Source organism: Sminthopsis crassicaudata, chromosome 1, assembly GCF_048593235.1.
Source record: "Sminthopsis crassicaudata isolate SCR6 chromosome 1, ASM4859323v1, whole genome shotgun sequence".
In the NCBI taxonomy this organism is placed as follows: domain Eukaryota; kingdom Metazoa; phylum Chordata; class Mammalia; order Dasyuromorphia; family Dasyuridae; genus Sminthopsis; species Sminthopsis crassicaudata.
Window position 1 is genome coordinate 403993804 of NC_133617.1, and position 14629 is coordinate 404008432.

The following is a 14629-nucleotide window of genomic DNA, read 5'->3' on the forward strand; positions in this document are numbered from 1 at the left end:
TAAACTCCAAATCCTTCCTTTAAGATACAATTCTAAGGAGAATATTGATATAATTTCACCTTGGGGAATATGCTTTGGCTGGAAGCATCAAGGATCCAGCCCCACCAAGGGAAATTCATGATGCACAAGGCAGCACTCATGCTTTTTAAGATTATTCCAAACTGGCTATTCTTAGAGGAGCAATGTGGAATTATAGAAAATACATTGACCTGGTAATTAAAAAACCTAAATGTCATTCCCACTTTTGATCCTAATCTACTATATGCTCTTAGGAAAATCATTTTTTAAGTTTCCTCATCTATAAAAAAGATAGAATTAAACTAGATGATCTCTTAAGTGCCATCCAGATCTAGTGGTCTGTGACTCAATGGATTTAATAAGATGAAAACTTTGCAACATTAAACCAAGGAAGTATTTCATGGTTGTGTTTCCCAAACTGCCAATCTTTGGGAAAATGCTACTAGTCTGCTATACTTTTACTACAAGAAGTCATTATTTGTTAAAATTTATTAACTTAAAGACTGATTCCTTCTCTTTTTTAATTTCTACTTCTACCTGCTTCCAAGACATTCCTCCTGGGCCCTATGAATCCTTTTCTACTGATGCTGCAAATAGGGGAACAATTAGTAGTGGGGAATTTAGAGATTTTCCCAGGAAATTGTATAATCTGGGCTAGGATACATTAGTGTACAACTAATCAAGTAACTGAATAGATGTTTTTCATTTCTTCTTTCCTGGACAGGATGACCTTTCTGTGCCTTTAGTTGAAGAGGACCTAGATGGCTCTTCTGGTGTATTGTTCCCTTTCTATGATTCAGACACCAATATGCTCTATGTGGTGGGCAAGGTAAGTTTTGCAACTACAAGAATTAAAACCAAAGCTGCTAAATAGGCAATAATATAGTAATTGAGTTCTTAGAAGGGAGAAGAAAAATATGAAATTATTTCATTATAGACCTGAGACTATAGATATTTTTAAACCATTGAAATAATTTTTTAAATTATGGAAATACATTTTAAACATGTATTTAAGCTGATGGCTACACTTCATCAGTATGTGTAACCAATCTCTAAAATAAATGCAGATGATAAATGTAGAAATATGTATAGAAGAAATACACATTTAACATATATTGTATTACTTTCTGTTTAAGGAAGAGGAGGTAGGGGAAGAAAAGGAGAAAAATTTGGAACACAAGGTTTTGCAGGGTGAATGCTGAAAACTGTCTTTGCATATATTTTGAAAATAAAAAGCTATTATTAAAAATAAAATAAAATGAATGCAGATCATAATTCCTCAATACCTAAACATATAATCTTCATGAGTTTCTGGGACAAAAAATATCTATGACTCAAGTTCAGCCACCTATAGCTTCTCTGAATTTAGCCAGAGTTTTCCTGGGACACCAGATTCATGGCCCATTGCAAGACACCCTCCACCCCCTCAGAAAAGGCATTTCTAGCTTGATTGCACATAAGCTTCCTGCTGATCACATCCATGCCATAATTGGACATTAAGACATTCATGGGTTCAGAGAGGTAGAATGGAAAGTAAAGTGTACTAAATATGAACTCAGAAGATCTGGGTTCAAATCTGACATTTATTACCTATGTAATCTTGAACAAGTCATTTAAATTTTCTAAACTTCATTTTCCTCAATTGTAAACTGAAAATGTTCAACTAGATGATTTGCAAAAGCCCTTTTAGCTAAAAAAAATGATCCTGTTTTTTAAACTTTTAAAAATATTTTAACAACAACAAAAAAGGCCACAACTTCTTACTTTCCTTTTTTTTCTCCATTGTTCCCTTCCTACCACCCACACACCCTGACAGTTATTTTATCTCTGAAATACAAACTCTAGATAAAGAAAAAGACTCCTAAAAATTTGGAAGCAACTACTTTTAGCAGTTGTCAACTGCAGCAATACCTGGTCTCTACCCAAAAAGAATAAGAGCTACTGAGAAATAGGAACAGGAATGGAAAATAAAAGGGTTTTTAAATCTTTATTGTTTCAATTTTATGATTTTCCTTGGCACTTTAGTTTTCAATTGAACATAAAAATAAATGTGATTGTTTTATTCATATTGTTCCAGACCAAATGAGAAACCAATATATCTTCTTGTTCTTTTTTGTGCTCTTTCACAGGGTGATGGGAACATTCGATACTATGAAATTAGTGCAGACAAACCACATTTGAACTATCTTACAGAATATCGTTCCTATCTCCCTCAAAAGGGAATTGGTGAGTATGAAAGAAGCACATTTCTTAGGATACACGATTTTCTGTTTGGATTGATGTTGCAGACTTTACTCATTAACTATCAAACCTGTACTTACCTCTTAAGAGATTGAATGTGATAGTGTATCTGGAGTGATCATGTATCTTCTCTAGGCCAAACATCATCATTATCATTATTATTACTATTATTAAGAAGCTCAAAACACTCAATTTAAATTGATAATGAACAAGACAACTTTGTGAAGGTTCTTCAAGCATTAAATATAAATTATAAAATATTCCTATGATAAGATAATAAGATTATAAAATTTAATTTTTATTTTATAAATAACAAACCTAAGACTCAGGGATATAATTAACTTACCAATGGCCATAAATTGATGGAATCACAGAATCTTAAAATTAGAAGGGATCACCAAAGTTCTCTAATACAACATGTATGTGAACCTTGAGTTCTATCTTCAATATCTCTAATAAATAGTCATCTGATTATACATCTTCAGTAATAGGAAATTCACTACCTCACCAAAGCAATCCTATTTCTGAGATAGGGACTAAACTAGACATAATCTCATTAATTAAGGAAATTTCCACATGAGGAAATTCCCTTTCCCCATGCAATTTGGCTATTTCTTTACAACTTATAGTTTTATAGAATTGCCAGGGGTACTGAGGGGTTAAGTTGTTTGCCCTGTCACACAGCCAGTATGTGTCAAGAAAATGAACCCAGGACTTGTGGCTTCAAGGTCATATGGGCTTCTGTGCCATGACTTCTTCCATTGCTGACCATCTCTAATTGAGAGAAAGTTCTTCCTTCTCCTGAGCTGAAATCTGCCTGCTTATGACTTTCCAATTCTAATCTACAGAACCACATAAACCAAGTCTAATTTCCCTTCTCTGTGGCAATCCTTCAAGTATTTGAAGATACTAATATCCTTACACAAACTTATATACTTCACTATATTCTTCTCCAGGTTAAATATCTCCAGTTCCTTCAATCAATCCTAAAATGACTTTGTTTTTCCTGCCCTCACTGTTCTGGTCAGCTCCTCTAGACCTTCCCCAATGTGTCAATGCTCCTCTTAAAATATAATACCATCTGTTATGTATCTGTGAAGAGACTCTGGTCCCCCAGTCAGGAAGACCTGAATACAAATATGGCCTCCGACACTCACCAGATGGGTAACTCTGGGAAAATCATTTAATCTCTGGTTACCTTAATTTACCATCTGCAAAATGGTGATAACAATAACATCTCCCCCCCCCCCAAAACCTATCTGAGATCAAATGAGATGATAATTGTAAAATATTTAGCATGGTGTGTGACACATAGTAAGCACTATGTAAATGTTAGCTATTGTTATTATTTGTCATTATTATCTGGACAGTAGTACAACATCGAGTGGACCATTGCTCCCCTTTTCTCTAGATAAGCAGAATATGTAATTAGTGGTAGACCTGAGAGTTCCTGTCTCCTAGCCCACTTTTTTTTTCTAAATTGCCCTTTCCACTAAATCTCTGCATGGCATCTCAGACAATGAGGTTCTAATTGTTTGACTATTTGCCTCTGTGAAGTAAATCTTCCTGCTTAGAGAGTTAGTAATTATCTAGGAATTTCTGCCTAGATTGACATAAAAAGATATGCATGGAAGATCATTATTGTAATGTTTTCAGGGTTCCCATGCTGAAGCAGTGCCTTCATGTTATTTTGGTTTTTCACTCTTCTCTGATTCCAATATTTAAGATTCAGAAACTTTTTGGCCCTCTTCCCCTTAATATTTATCTGCTCTGTATCTCAGTCTACCAAGACCCTAGTCTCCTTGTCTATTAATCCTATTGGGTATGAATGGATGCTAACAGATTAATTGCTTATCTTCCTAGATAACATATGAATTGAGTTTGGACCTCAGAATACATTTTCCTGTGAAAATAGTATTTTTTTTCTTATGTCTAGACTCTTGGGACAGGTCACAAAGGCAGATTTTGTCAATGCAGATATATTTTCTTGGGTGGCTTATCTGCTCATTCTATATAATTCTTTCCTTTATTCACTTATTTATGACCAATGGGCTAAAGGCTTTTAGCTGTGTCTTCTAACATTTTCTGGGTTTAAGATTCAGTCTGATCATGTTTTCCCTTACTCTCACTATATGTCCAGCCTACTTCCTTTTCCAATTCTATAATCCATGAATAATACTTTATGCCTTTTCTTGCATAAAAGTCATCTGTGACATTTGCTTTAACTACTTTCATTCTCTTTACCTTTTGAGCAATCAATAATTTGGCTTTTTTTTCTAATTTTGATAATCAGTGATCTGTGGCTACATAATCTTATCAGGCGAATATTAGTATTAAAAAGATGTTTGAGGTGTCTGTGTGAGAGAGATACAGACAGACAGAAGAGACAAAGAGGGAAAAAAGAGACAGAGAGAGAAATCAATTGTCTGATAACTGAAAGTATAGCACATAAAGATATAATATATATCTAACATATGTATCTTTGAGCTAATTAATGCACTAATTCAATGGGCTGCCCATTCTACTATAGATTATAATCAAGACAAGCTTTCTTCTTCCAGTTGGTCTCCAACTGGGAAGTTTTAAGTTTTGCTTCTTGAGTTATTCTGAATCTCCCTAAAGAGAAATGTCCCACCGTGTTAATGAAATTAGCACATTAGCTGCAGACAGAAAATTCTGGTAGACTATTATCTTTAGGGAATTCTTATTCCAATTGGATTCTGCCCCAGACATCCTCCTGTCAGTGACACTACACTATCTGCTTATTTTGGGCTTCTCTTGATACTAAGAATGATTTAACAAAAGTTTCCTTGTAGCTGCATCTATTTAAATATGTTTGAGTAATACATTATTAGAGTACAAACTTTAAAGCTTCATTTTCCACTGCTTGAATCAAATGCTTTAAAAATTAACCAACAAGGAACCTGAGGGATCTTTTGGGCTATAAATACTTTTAGTCAGTTATTTGACTGAAGATGGAATCATTGATAATCAACAATTTGCAAAAGCCTGCTTCTTTCTTTCTTGTTATTTTTTTCCTCCAAAGACACCCTTCATGTGTTTGTGGAGAGGCAGTGTGATATCATAAATAAAGTATTAGATCTACAGGCAGAAAGATATATATTCCAATTTTGCTTCAGACATTTAACTAGCTCTATGACCTTGGGCAAATAATTAAATTTTCTTTTTGGCTTTCTTCATCTACAAAATGAAGAAATTGAGCTCAATGACTTCTATGGTCCCTTCCAGATTTAAATTATGATCCTGGCATGATTCTTATAAAAACGAGCAGATAAGAATGAGTCAGGAGTCTTCTTAACTCCTTTGATTTTGGGTAATAATGTTAATTTATAATTTTGCTCTAATTTTTCCATATTGTGCCCTCTTCATAGATATCTTGAAAATCTTTCCCCCAATGAATTTAAAGTGATTTTGTCTTGTTTTATACTTGGTCTGTTCACATAGTATATATTCCCCTATATGTCCATAATATAGATTACATGCTATATGTTTGGGATGAAAAATAGAAGACAACAATACTAGTAGTTGAGGACAAACAATATTTTTTAAAAAGAAGCAAGTTTCTTTATTTGGTTTGAATGCTGGTGCTTGAAGGAAAGTAGACTTAATGGTGAAGAATGAGAAAACAAATTGAGAGATTTTTGTGAAGAATCTGAGGGAGATCTCAGAATAATTTGGGGGGCTTTAACAACTAAGAGAGAGGTTTGCATTTAAGCAACGGGACAGGTTTGTGTAAGCTCCTCCCTTTTGATTGCTAAGCTGCTGGAGGGAACCTCTCTTTTACCTGTTTTTGTATCCCCAGCACTAAGCACAATGCCTGCACATTTTTTTGTTGTTGAGTTGTTTTTCAGTTATGTCCAATACTTCATGACCCCATTTGGGGTTTTCTTGGCAAATATACTGGAGTGACTTGTGTTTCCCTCTCCAGCTCATTTTATTGATGAGGAACTGAAGCAAACAGGGTTATGTGGTGTGCTCAGGATCACACAGATAGTATGGTTTGAAGTTTGATTTGAACTCGAAAAGAGGAATCTTCCTGCACTTTATCCCTTGCACCATCCAGCTGCACCAGTTGGCACATAGTAGGCACTTTAAAAATGTTTATTGATTAAAAAAATAGAAAAAGTTTAATATTTCCATAAAATGTAAGAGATTAAAGTGTATGGGTAAGCACATGTGAGAAAAAAAATGGATAGAGGGGAAATAAACTGCATTGTGAAAACCAGAAAAAAAAAATACAAGAGGGATTGGGTCTAAGAATTTCCACATTGACCTTAAGATGGTGCTATTATCTAGTTTTAGAGGCTTTATAGCTGGAAAGGAGAATTATCAGATAAGAGCTAGAATGAATCATGAAAGCAATCTAGTCAAAACCATACTTACTTTAGAATGAGGAATCCAAGTCCTAGTTGGTAAAAATCACTTGCCTGTAGTGAATTGATAGATTGTAAAGAGCAGAACTAGGATTCAAATTTCAGTCTTTTAACTCCTGATCTATTTTTTTTTTAACTGGGATACACACACTACAGTTATCCCTTCCTTATTTCAGGGTTTGAAGTGCCACCCCCTCTCTCCCTTTCCTCTCCCCTCCTCCACCACAATCTGGAAAATGCACATACAATTTTTTGGCCTCCTTTCATACCAGAGAAATCTAAATTATTAAATTATTAAATTTAAACATTTACTAAATATTAAATAATTATATTTAAACAAATTAAATTCAATTAAATATATTAAAAGATAAATATGTGATATTATATAATATCATACATATTTTATGCACTTCTGAGTTTCTAAACTTTTTCTGTGCCATCTGCTGGCCTTCATATGTCATCTGCAATTTCTTCTTACTATCTGGAGATCCTAGATGGCTTCCTTGAAGGCCAGAGGTCCAGAGAGAAGGCAAGGGGAGAAGTTAAAATTTACTATTATCATTCTACTGCTGCCCCTATATTTGTATTGTAAAGGAAGAAAGAGAGAGAGAGAGAGAGAGACAGACAGACAGACACAGAAAGAGAGAGAGAGAGAGACAGACACAGAAAGAGAGAGAGAGAGAGAAAGAGAGAGACAGACACAGAAAGAGAGAGAGAGAGAGAGGGAGAGAGAAGAGAGAGAGACAGACAGACACAGAAAGAGAGAGAAGAGAGAGAGAGAAGAGAGAGAGAGAGGCGAGAATGAGAGAAGAGAGAGAGAGAGAGTGAGAGAGAGAGAGAGATGGAGGGAGGAAGGGGAAAGAAATAGGAAAAAAGGAGATGTAAAAAGAGATACAGAAAAATGAGAAAAAGAATCAAGGAAAAGAAAATGTGGGGAGAGGGAGAGCACCTCACCTCTGAAGTTACAATTCATATATTGATCGTTCATGTTCCCAAATGTTCTGCTTCTCATCCAAATGTCTTAAAGTTTTTGTCCCTATTCTAAAGTCAATCAGTCAGTAAACATTTATTAAGCACTTATTAGGTGCTAGGGACCCTGCTAAGTGCTAGGGATATAAAAAAGGTAAAATAAGAGGCAAAAATACAAAAAGCTTATATCTAATAAAAGAGACAAACAATAAATATGAACAGACAATGCTATGTACAAGATAAACAGGAAATAATTAAAAGAGGATAAACACTGGAATTAAGAGGTATTATGCAAGACTGCTGGTAAAGTTGGGACTTGAAGAAGCCAGTAGGCAGAAATGAAAAGGGACAGCTTTCCAGGAATGAGAAACAACCAACGGGAATCTCCAGAACTGAGAGATCTTTGTAGAATAACAAAGAAGCTAATATCACATAAAGTAAGCACACTAGAAGACATAAGGAAAGAGTTGAGAGAGTAGGTTATGAAGGACTTTGGATGGCAAAGGATTTTTCATTTGATCATAGAGGTGATAGGGAGCTCCTGGAGCTTATATAATAGGAAAGTGATAGGATCAGATCTGTGTTTAGGAAAATCAGTTTAGTGGCTGAATGGAGGATGGTTTGGAGATCCATCAGCAGTTTTGCTATAGCCAAAGTATGAAATGATGAGAGTCTGCACGAGGGTGGGGACCGTATTAGGGCACAGAAACAGATGTTGCAAAAATGAAATCCATAGTTCTTAGCACTGGATTAGATATGGGGCAAAGGTAGGGAGAGAAGAGATAGTAACAATTTAAGGATGACACCTAAGTTGTGAACCTAAGAGACGGGGAAGGTGGTATTTCCCTTAATGATAGTGGGGAAGCTAGGAGAGTAGGAAAGCTTGAGGGGAAAGATAAGTTCAGTTTGGGACATATCAAGTTTAAAATGTCTACTGAAAATGCAGTCAAAAATGTGTGAAAGACTGGTGGAGATACAAGAGGTCATCAAAGAGGATAGGGAAGAACAGGTAGAATTGAGAATCATCATCTATAGAGATGATCATTAAATCCCTGGGAGCTGGTGAGGTTGCCATGTAAAGATGTGTGGATAGAGACATTAACTCTGTGAGGTATCTCTAAAGAGCAAATGACTTGTGGCCAGAGAGGTAGAAGGAAAACCAAAAAAGAGTGATATTCCAAAAACTTAAAGAATAGAGTATCAAGAAAAGAGTAACCAGCAGGTTCAAAGACTGCAGAAAGGTCAAGATGAGAATTAAGAAAAGAGCACTAAATCTGACAATTAAAAAAAAACATTCATAACTTTGGACAGAATCATTTCTGAGGAGTGATGAGGTTGGAAGCTGGATTCTAAGGGGTTAAGAAGCAAGAGGAGAAAAAGAAGATGAATTTACCACCAAAATTCTCCTTGTTTCTTCCTCTATACATAGTTACTCCTTGAAGAGAGGAATTTTTCTTTGAAAGGAGACACAAAAGAAGCTGCTAGGTAGTGTAGTGGGTGGCACACTGGCATCAGGAAAACTTGAGTTCAAATCCAGCCTCAGACATTTACTAACTCCAAATGACTCCAAAAAGAAAAAAGGGTGCTCAGAAATTAATGATTTTCTCAAAGGAATTCACAGGATTTCTGCAGAACTAATTTGAATAAAAGTCTTGATTCCACAAAGACTAAACATATCCTTGTTAAAACAAACAAAAAGAAAGTTAGAAGTCCAACCCCTCACAAGGAGTTTCTAACTTCTTTTGTATCATACAGAAAAAAATGTTTTTAAATATATAGAATAAAAGTACATCAAGATATTGAAAAACCAACTTCCTAGACTCCATGTTAGGAATTCTATATTAAAACAACTGGAATGTTCATTAGGCTGAGTATCAGCTCCTAAAAACCCAGCCTCACAAACATATAGTTCAGAACCTTTCCAACTGTCAAATATTTGTTTCAAGAGTGAAAGATGAATTTTTTAAGGATAAAAGTAGAACTGATGAACAAGTGAAGTTAAAATTATGGGAAAGGATTTGGGGAATTTTTTGGAACAGATGTCTGAAAGGGTCAGTGGAGTCTCAAAGAATTTGGATGACTCTTTTTCCACTGTTTATGCAAAAACACATGGCCTGGTCTGAAGCAATTTCAACACACACTACTCAATCAAAAGTTTACTGAAGACTTATTATGCTATGTATCCAACCATGTGCTTCAGTCTATGGGAAAAGCTAAAGAAACATGAGATATACTCTGATATAAATGAACTTTCCAGTCTACAATTGGATAGTAAGATTAACACAGTCACTGGCACTTACACAGGGACTAAATAAACTTTGATTTAGATAGAGCAATCAAGAGAATCAGGTGCTAAATTATATGATACTGTGAATCCAATTAGGATTTTGGAGGGAAAAAATATTTTTTGCTGAAATAATCAGAAAAACAGTGGAGGAAAAGTAAGACTTGTGCTTATTTTGTGATGTTTATGTTTATTATCATGATGATTAATGGGAAAATCACTGAACTTGACAACTGAAGACTTGGAATTTTGAATCCCAACTCGTTGTTGTTCAGTTGTTTCATTCATATCCAACTCTTTGTGACACCTTTTGGGGTTTTCTTGTCAAAGATATTAGAGTAAGCCAGATTTGAACAGAGGAAAATGAGTCTTCTTGATTCCAAACCCAGTACTCTATCCACTGTTCACCCTTGCTGCTTCCACCCAACTCTCCTGCTTACTATATAGAAACTCACTCTTTATTAAACTATTTTCCCTTTATATGACCAGGGATGTTATAAAGATTATAATATAATCCTCATTAAGCTGATGTATTGAATGTTAATAAATATATGGAAAGAGCACTAGATTTAGTCAAAAGATTAAAAAAAAAAGTCCCCACTTACTGGCTAGACATTTAGTCTGTTTGAAGCTCACTTTGCTTCTCTGTAAAATAGAAAAAAATATTTGTCTTCCCATACAAGACTGTTGAGAGGGTCAAATTTAATGAGTCCTTCATAAATAAAAATGTTCTGTACTAATTATTGTTGCTCCCCTAAGGTTCTGCTTGTTACCATGTTATGGTGATGTCTCTGCTTCCTTAAAGATTACATCCACAGATGGTACATTTTAATATGTCTGAACCAAACTGAAAAAGCTTTGAGACACAGACTGGGGTAGACTACATTATCTATCATTGGAGAAGACTTCATAGAATTCATCATTCTAAGGCAGTGGACTTTATTTGCCATAAATGGATGAATCATGGAAGAGCTAAGCTTTGCATGAGTGGATATAGAGTTCACTCACACTGAGAAAGTGAATGATGGATCATTTAAAATATCAGAGTATTGTTATATATATGGTGTTATATATATATATGGCCCAGATAATGGAGGGCCTTGAAACGAAGGTAGAGGAGTTCATATATTTGATGCAGTGGGCCATAGTCATCCAGAGAAGATCTAGGCAATGATCGATTAAAATCAGATTAAATCAGGGAGACTAGCTGAGAGATTGCTGCTATAATTCTTGTGTGCAATGATGAAAGCCTAGTCTAATGAGATAGCAGTGGAAATGGAAAGAGAGAGTAAAAAACTACACAACATTTTTAAGCAAGAAAAGATAGAATTTGGTGACTAATTAGGTATAGGGGATGAAATGGGAATAAATAAAAGATGAAACCAAAGTTTCCAGAATGAGAAGGTAGAAGAGGGGTAGAATTATTAACAGAAATGGAAAAGAGGACTTTTTTTAGAAAAACCTTCACTTTTTTTGGAGATCCTAAAGTGTTTTAAACATTAGAATTGAGCCTAGCAAAAAAAGCTGTTTTCTCTTCTATGTCTGAATAACACTGATGGGAAGAACAAAAATCAAGTTCATGACCTAATCAATGATTTAGCCAATGCACTATGAGCAGAAGCATAAGTTTTGGTTTTCCAGGGCAGGGTGGCGAAGTGGATAAAGTATCAGCTCTGAAGTCAGGAGGACCTGAGTTCAAATTTGACCTCAGACACTTAACATTTCCTGGATGTGTGACCCTGGGCAAGTCACTTAACCCCAATTTCCTCAGGAAAAAAAAAGTTGTTTTCCAGACTATCCTTTTTCTAAGAGTCTTTCCAGCCCACTATCCTAAGATACCTTGGATCCCAAAGCACAATCTGTCCTTGGATACTCTGGATACACTACCTCTGAGTAAACTCTATCCACTGATGCAGGTCGTAGCTCTTCCGTGACTCATCCATTTGTGGCTAATAAAGTTCATGAAGTTTGCCACTATTGGTAATGTATCCATCTGTAACTTCAACTGTCCACAATTTTTTTATCCCCATTCTCAGGAAAAAATGGGAATATTGTAATCATGTTCATGGCCTACCTAGTAAATAGTGTCCTGAGGGGAGGAGGGAAAGGAGAGGAAGAAAAGACTCAGTGAATTTTCAGGTACATACTCACTGAGCAGGAAGTATACAATTTAATTGCAAACCACAGCAGTTTGATAGACATTCATTAGCAGCCAGGAACAAAGCAGTGTGCTCATTAATAGGGATTCAAACTTTGCCCATGACAGCTAGGCCCAATTAACAATTGCTCAAGTCAGTCCTTTCCTATGATCTCTTCCTTCTCTTGGATCTTTCCATTAGGAATCATGCCAAAGAGGGGTCTCGATGTATCTTCCTGTGAGATATTCAGATTCTACAAACTGATAACAACCAAAGGCCTCATCGAGCCCGTATCAATGATTGTCCCTCGTCGGGTAAGTGGCTTTCATAGCTCAGCTGTCACAGGGAAGTCAGGAGCACCTCTGAGGGAGCCCCTTAGTCGTACCTGACCATGCCCTCAGAGTAATGGCCCACCTCTGCCTCGAGACTGACATGTAGTCTATTCTCATTCCTTCCAGATTCTTATGCAGCACCATTTAAGAGTCTTTACCACACGTTTGTATTCTCTGGCTTTTCTATGTCCTTCCAAAAATGCAGCTCTGAAAACTAAAAACAATATGGCAGTGTCATCCAAACAGGAGAGAGTACAATGAGACTATTGCTTCCATTGTTCTGAATACAGTTCTCAATGATGTCTAGGCCCATCTTAGCTTTTTTGTCTGTCATATCACTCTGCTGGCTGATGCTAAGCTTACAATCCACTAATACCCTCCATCACTCTGGTACCCCTAAAATCTTTTTCAAACGAATTATTACTTCCACACCTCCTCTTCTTATACTTGCCAAGCTGATTGTTAAACCCAAGTTTAAGATATTATCATTATTCTTACTAAAATTCATCTCATTAGAATTGACTCAACATTATATTCTATTACATTTTCGTTCCCAACACTATTATCCAAAGATTTAGCTGTCCCTTCTAATTGTGTCAGCTGAAAATTTATTAAGAACGCCATGTTTGCCCTTTTCTAAGTAATTGATGAAAATATTAAGTGGCACAAGGACAAATCCTTGTGGCCCTTCATGGCATCCCCTTTCAAATTGTCCTCAACCTCTTAATGATAACAATTTGGACTCAGTGATTTATCCAGTTCCAAAGCCATATAATTGTACTATTCTTTAATTCTCTATCTCATATACAGCAATAACACAATTTTTAGAATTCTTTGCTAAAATTAGATAAGAGTTATCTAAACTATTCCAAAACAGAGGGGAAGGTTGTGGGGAGGAAGGGGAAAGAGAGAGAGAGAGAGAGAGAGAGAGAGAGAGAGAGAGAGAGAGAGAGAGAGAGAGAGAGAGAGAGAGAGAGAAGGAGAGGAGGAAAAAGGAGGAGGGAAGAAGGGAGAGAGAAAAAGAAAGAGAGAGAGAAAAGGAGGAAGGAGGGAGAAAGAGGAAGAGAAGGGGGAGAGAGGGTCTAACTTAGACTATACTCTTTTGGTTTTGTTATCTAAATTTGGCAAACAATAAACATGAATACATCTTACAAACATAAACAACACTTACAAAGAAAAAGAGGATTTCATATCTCCATTCCATCTTGCTTTTTGGAAGTATATAATAAATTCAATAGTTTCTTTTTTATTAAATTTTTTAATTAGTGAAAATGAATCTTCTCTTTCTCACCCCCCATTGGAAAGAAAGAAAAAAGACCTTTACAAATATGTATAATAAGACAAAACAAATTCTGAGAGTGGCCATATCAAAGAAATCTCAGTCTGCTCCTCAGTGGGGAGATAGATAGAAAATATTTATTTCAAAGTTGCCTTTTTTGTTTGGAACCCGCTCTGAATCTTAGTTCTTATGTTCTGTCCTGTGTATTCTTTTAAAGAGCATCTATTATTCTTAATGAAACCATTCTTGTCCTTTTCTGAATGTTTATTCATTGTCAAATATATTCGTTATCAAATTAAAAGAATTCTAAATTTTTGCAAGAATTAGAGTCAAGTTCATGAGCCTGTAGTTTTCAGATTGCACTTTCATTTTCTTTTTCAAAATTCAGGACGACACTTGCCCTTCTACAGTCCAGTCTCTCTGGCACATTTTCTGTCCCCCATTCAAAGATCAACAATTACATCCAAGATTCTTCTGGAACTTTTATTCATTGTTCATATCTTGACCTAATGATTTGACCTTGTCAAGAGCCACTCCATGCTCTCATCATTTCTTGCTTATCTCGAGTATCAGCTCTCTATTAGCCTTTTATAATTTTCATTTATCTTTAATATCAATTCTCTTTTTAATTAAAAAAAATTTTCCTTGGAATATAACACAGAAATTGCTCCACCTTTACTCAATCACTTTCTGTCATCCTATTCACCACGAGCAGCAATCTTATCCTTTTTAATCTTCCTTTTTCTCCATTTATTAAAAATATCCTATTACTCTTATCATTCTTCACCAGCTTCAAACCACTCTGCGTTTTAGGACTCCTGAGAATATTTTAAAAGCACTTGCCAAGTTCTGAAATTCATGATTTGTTAACCTGAGCTTGCTGCCATCTTTTGCATGTCTTTTAAAATAATCTTTATACAGATGTTCTTCTCCTTAGAAACCTCCTCCTTCCCCTTCTTCCTCATTGGAATTCA

The 14629-nt window shown here is 35.5% G+C and overlaps 1 protein-coding gene across 2 annotated transcripts in view; it reads left to right on the plus strand.

The window, feature by feature from the left end:
* The window catches only part of CORO2A (coronin 2A), a 161443-nt gene that overhangs the window by 139521 nt on the left and 7293 nt on the right, over window positions 1-14629 (plus strand). For both annotated transcript variants that reach the window (XM_074280057.1, XM_074280056.1), the window contains exons 7-9: window positions 743-847; window positions 2148-2244; window positions 12246-12358. In XM_074280057.1, coding sequence (XP_074136158.1) covers window positions 743-847; window positions 2148-2244; window positions 12246-12358 — 315 coding nt within the window. The remainder of the gene's footprint in view (window positions 1-742; window positions 848-2147; window positions 2245-12245; window positions 12359-14629) is intronic.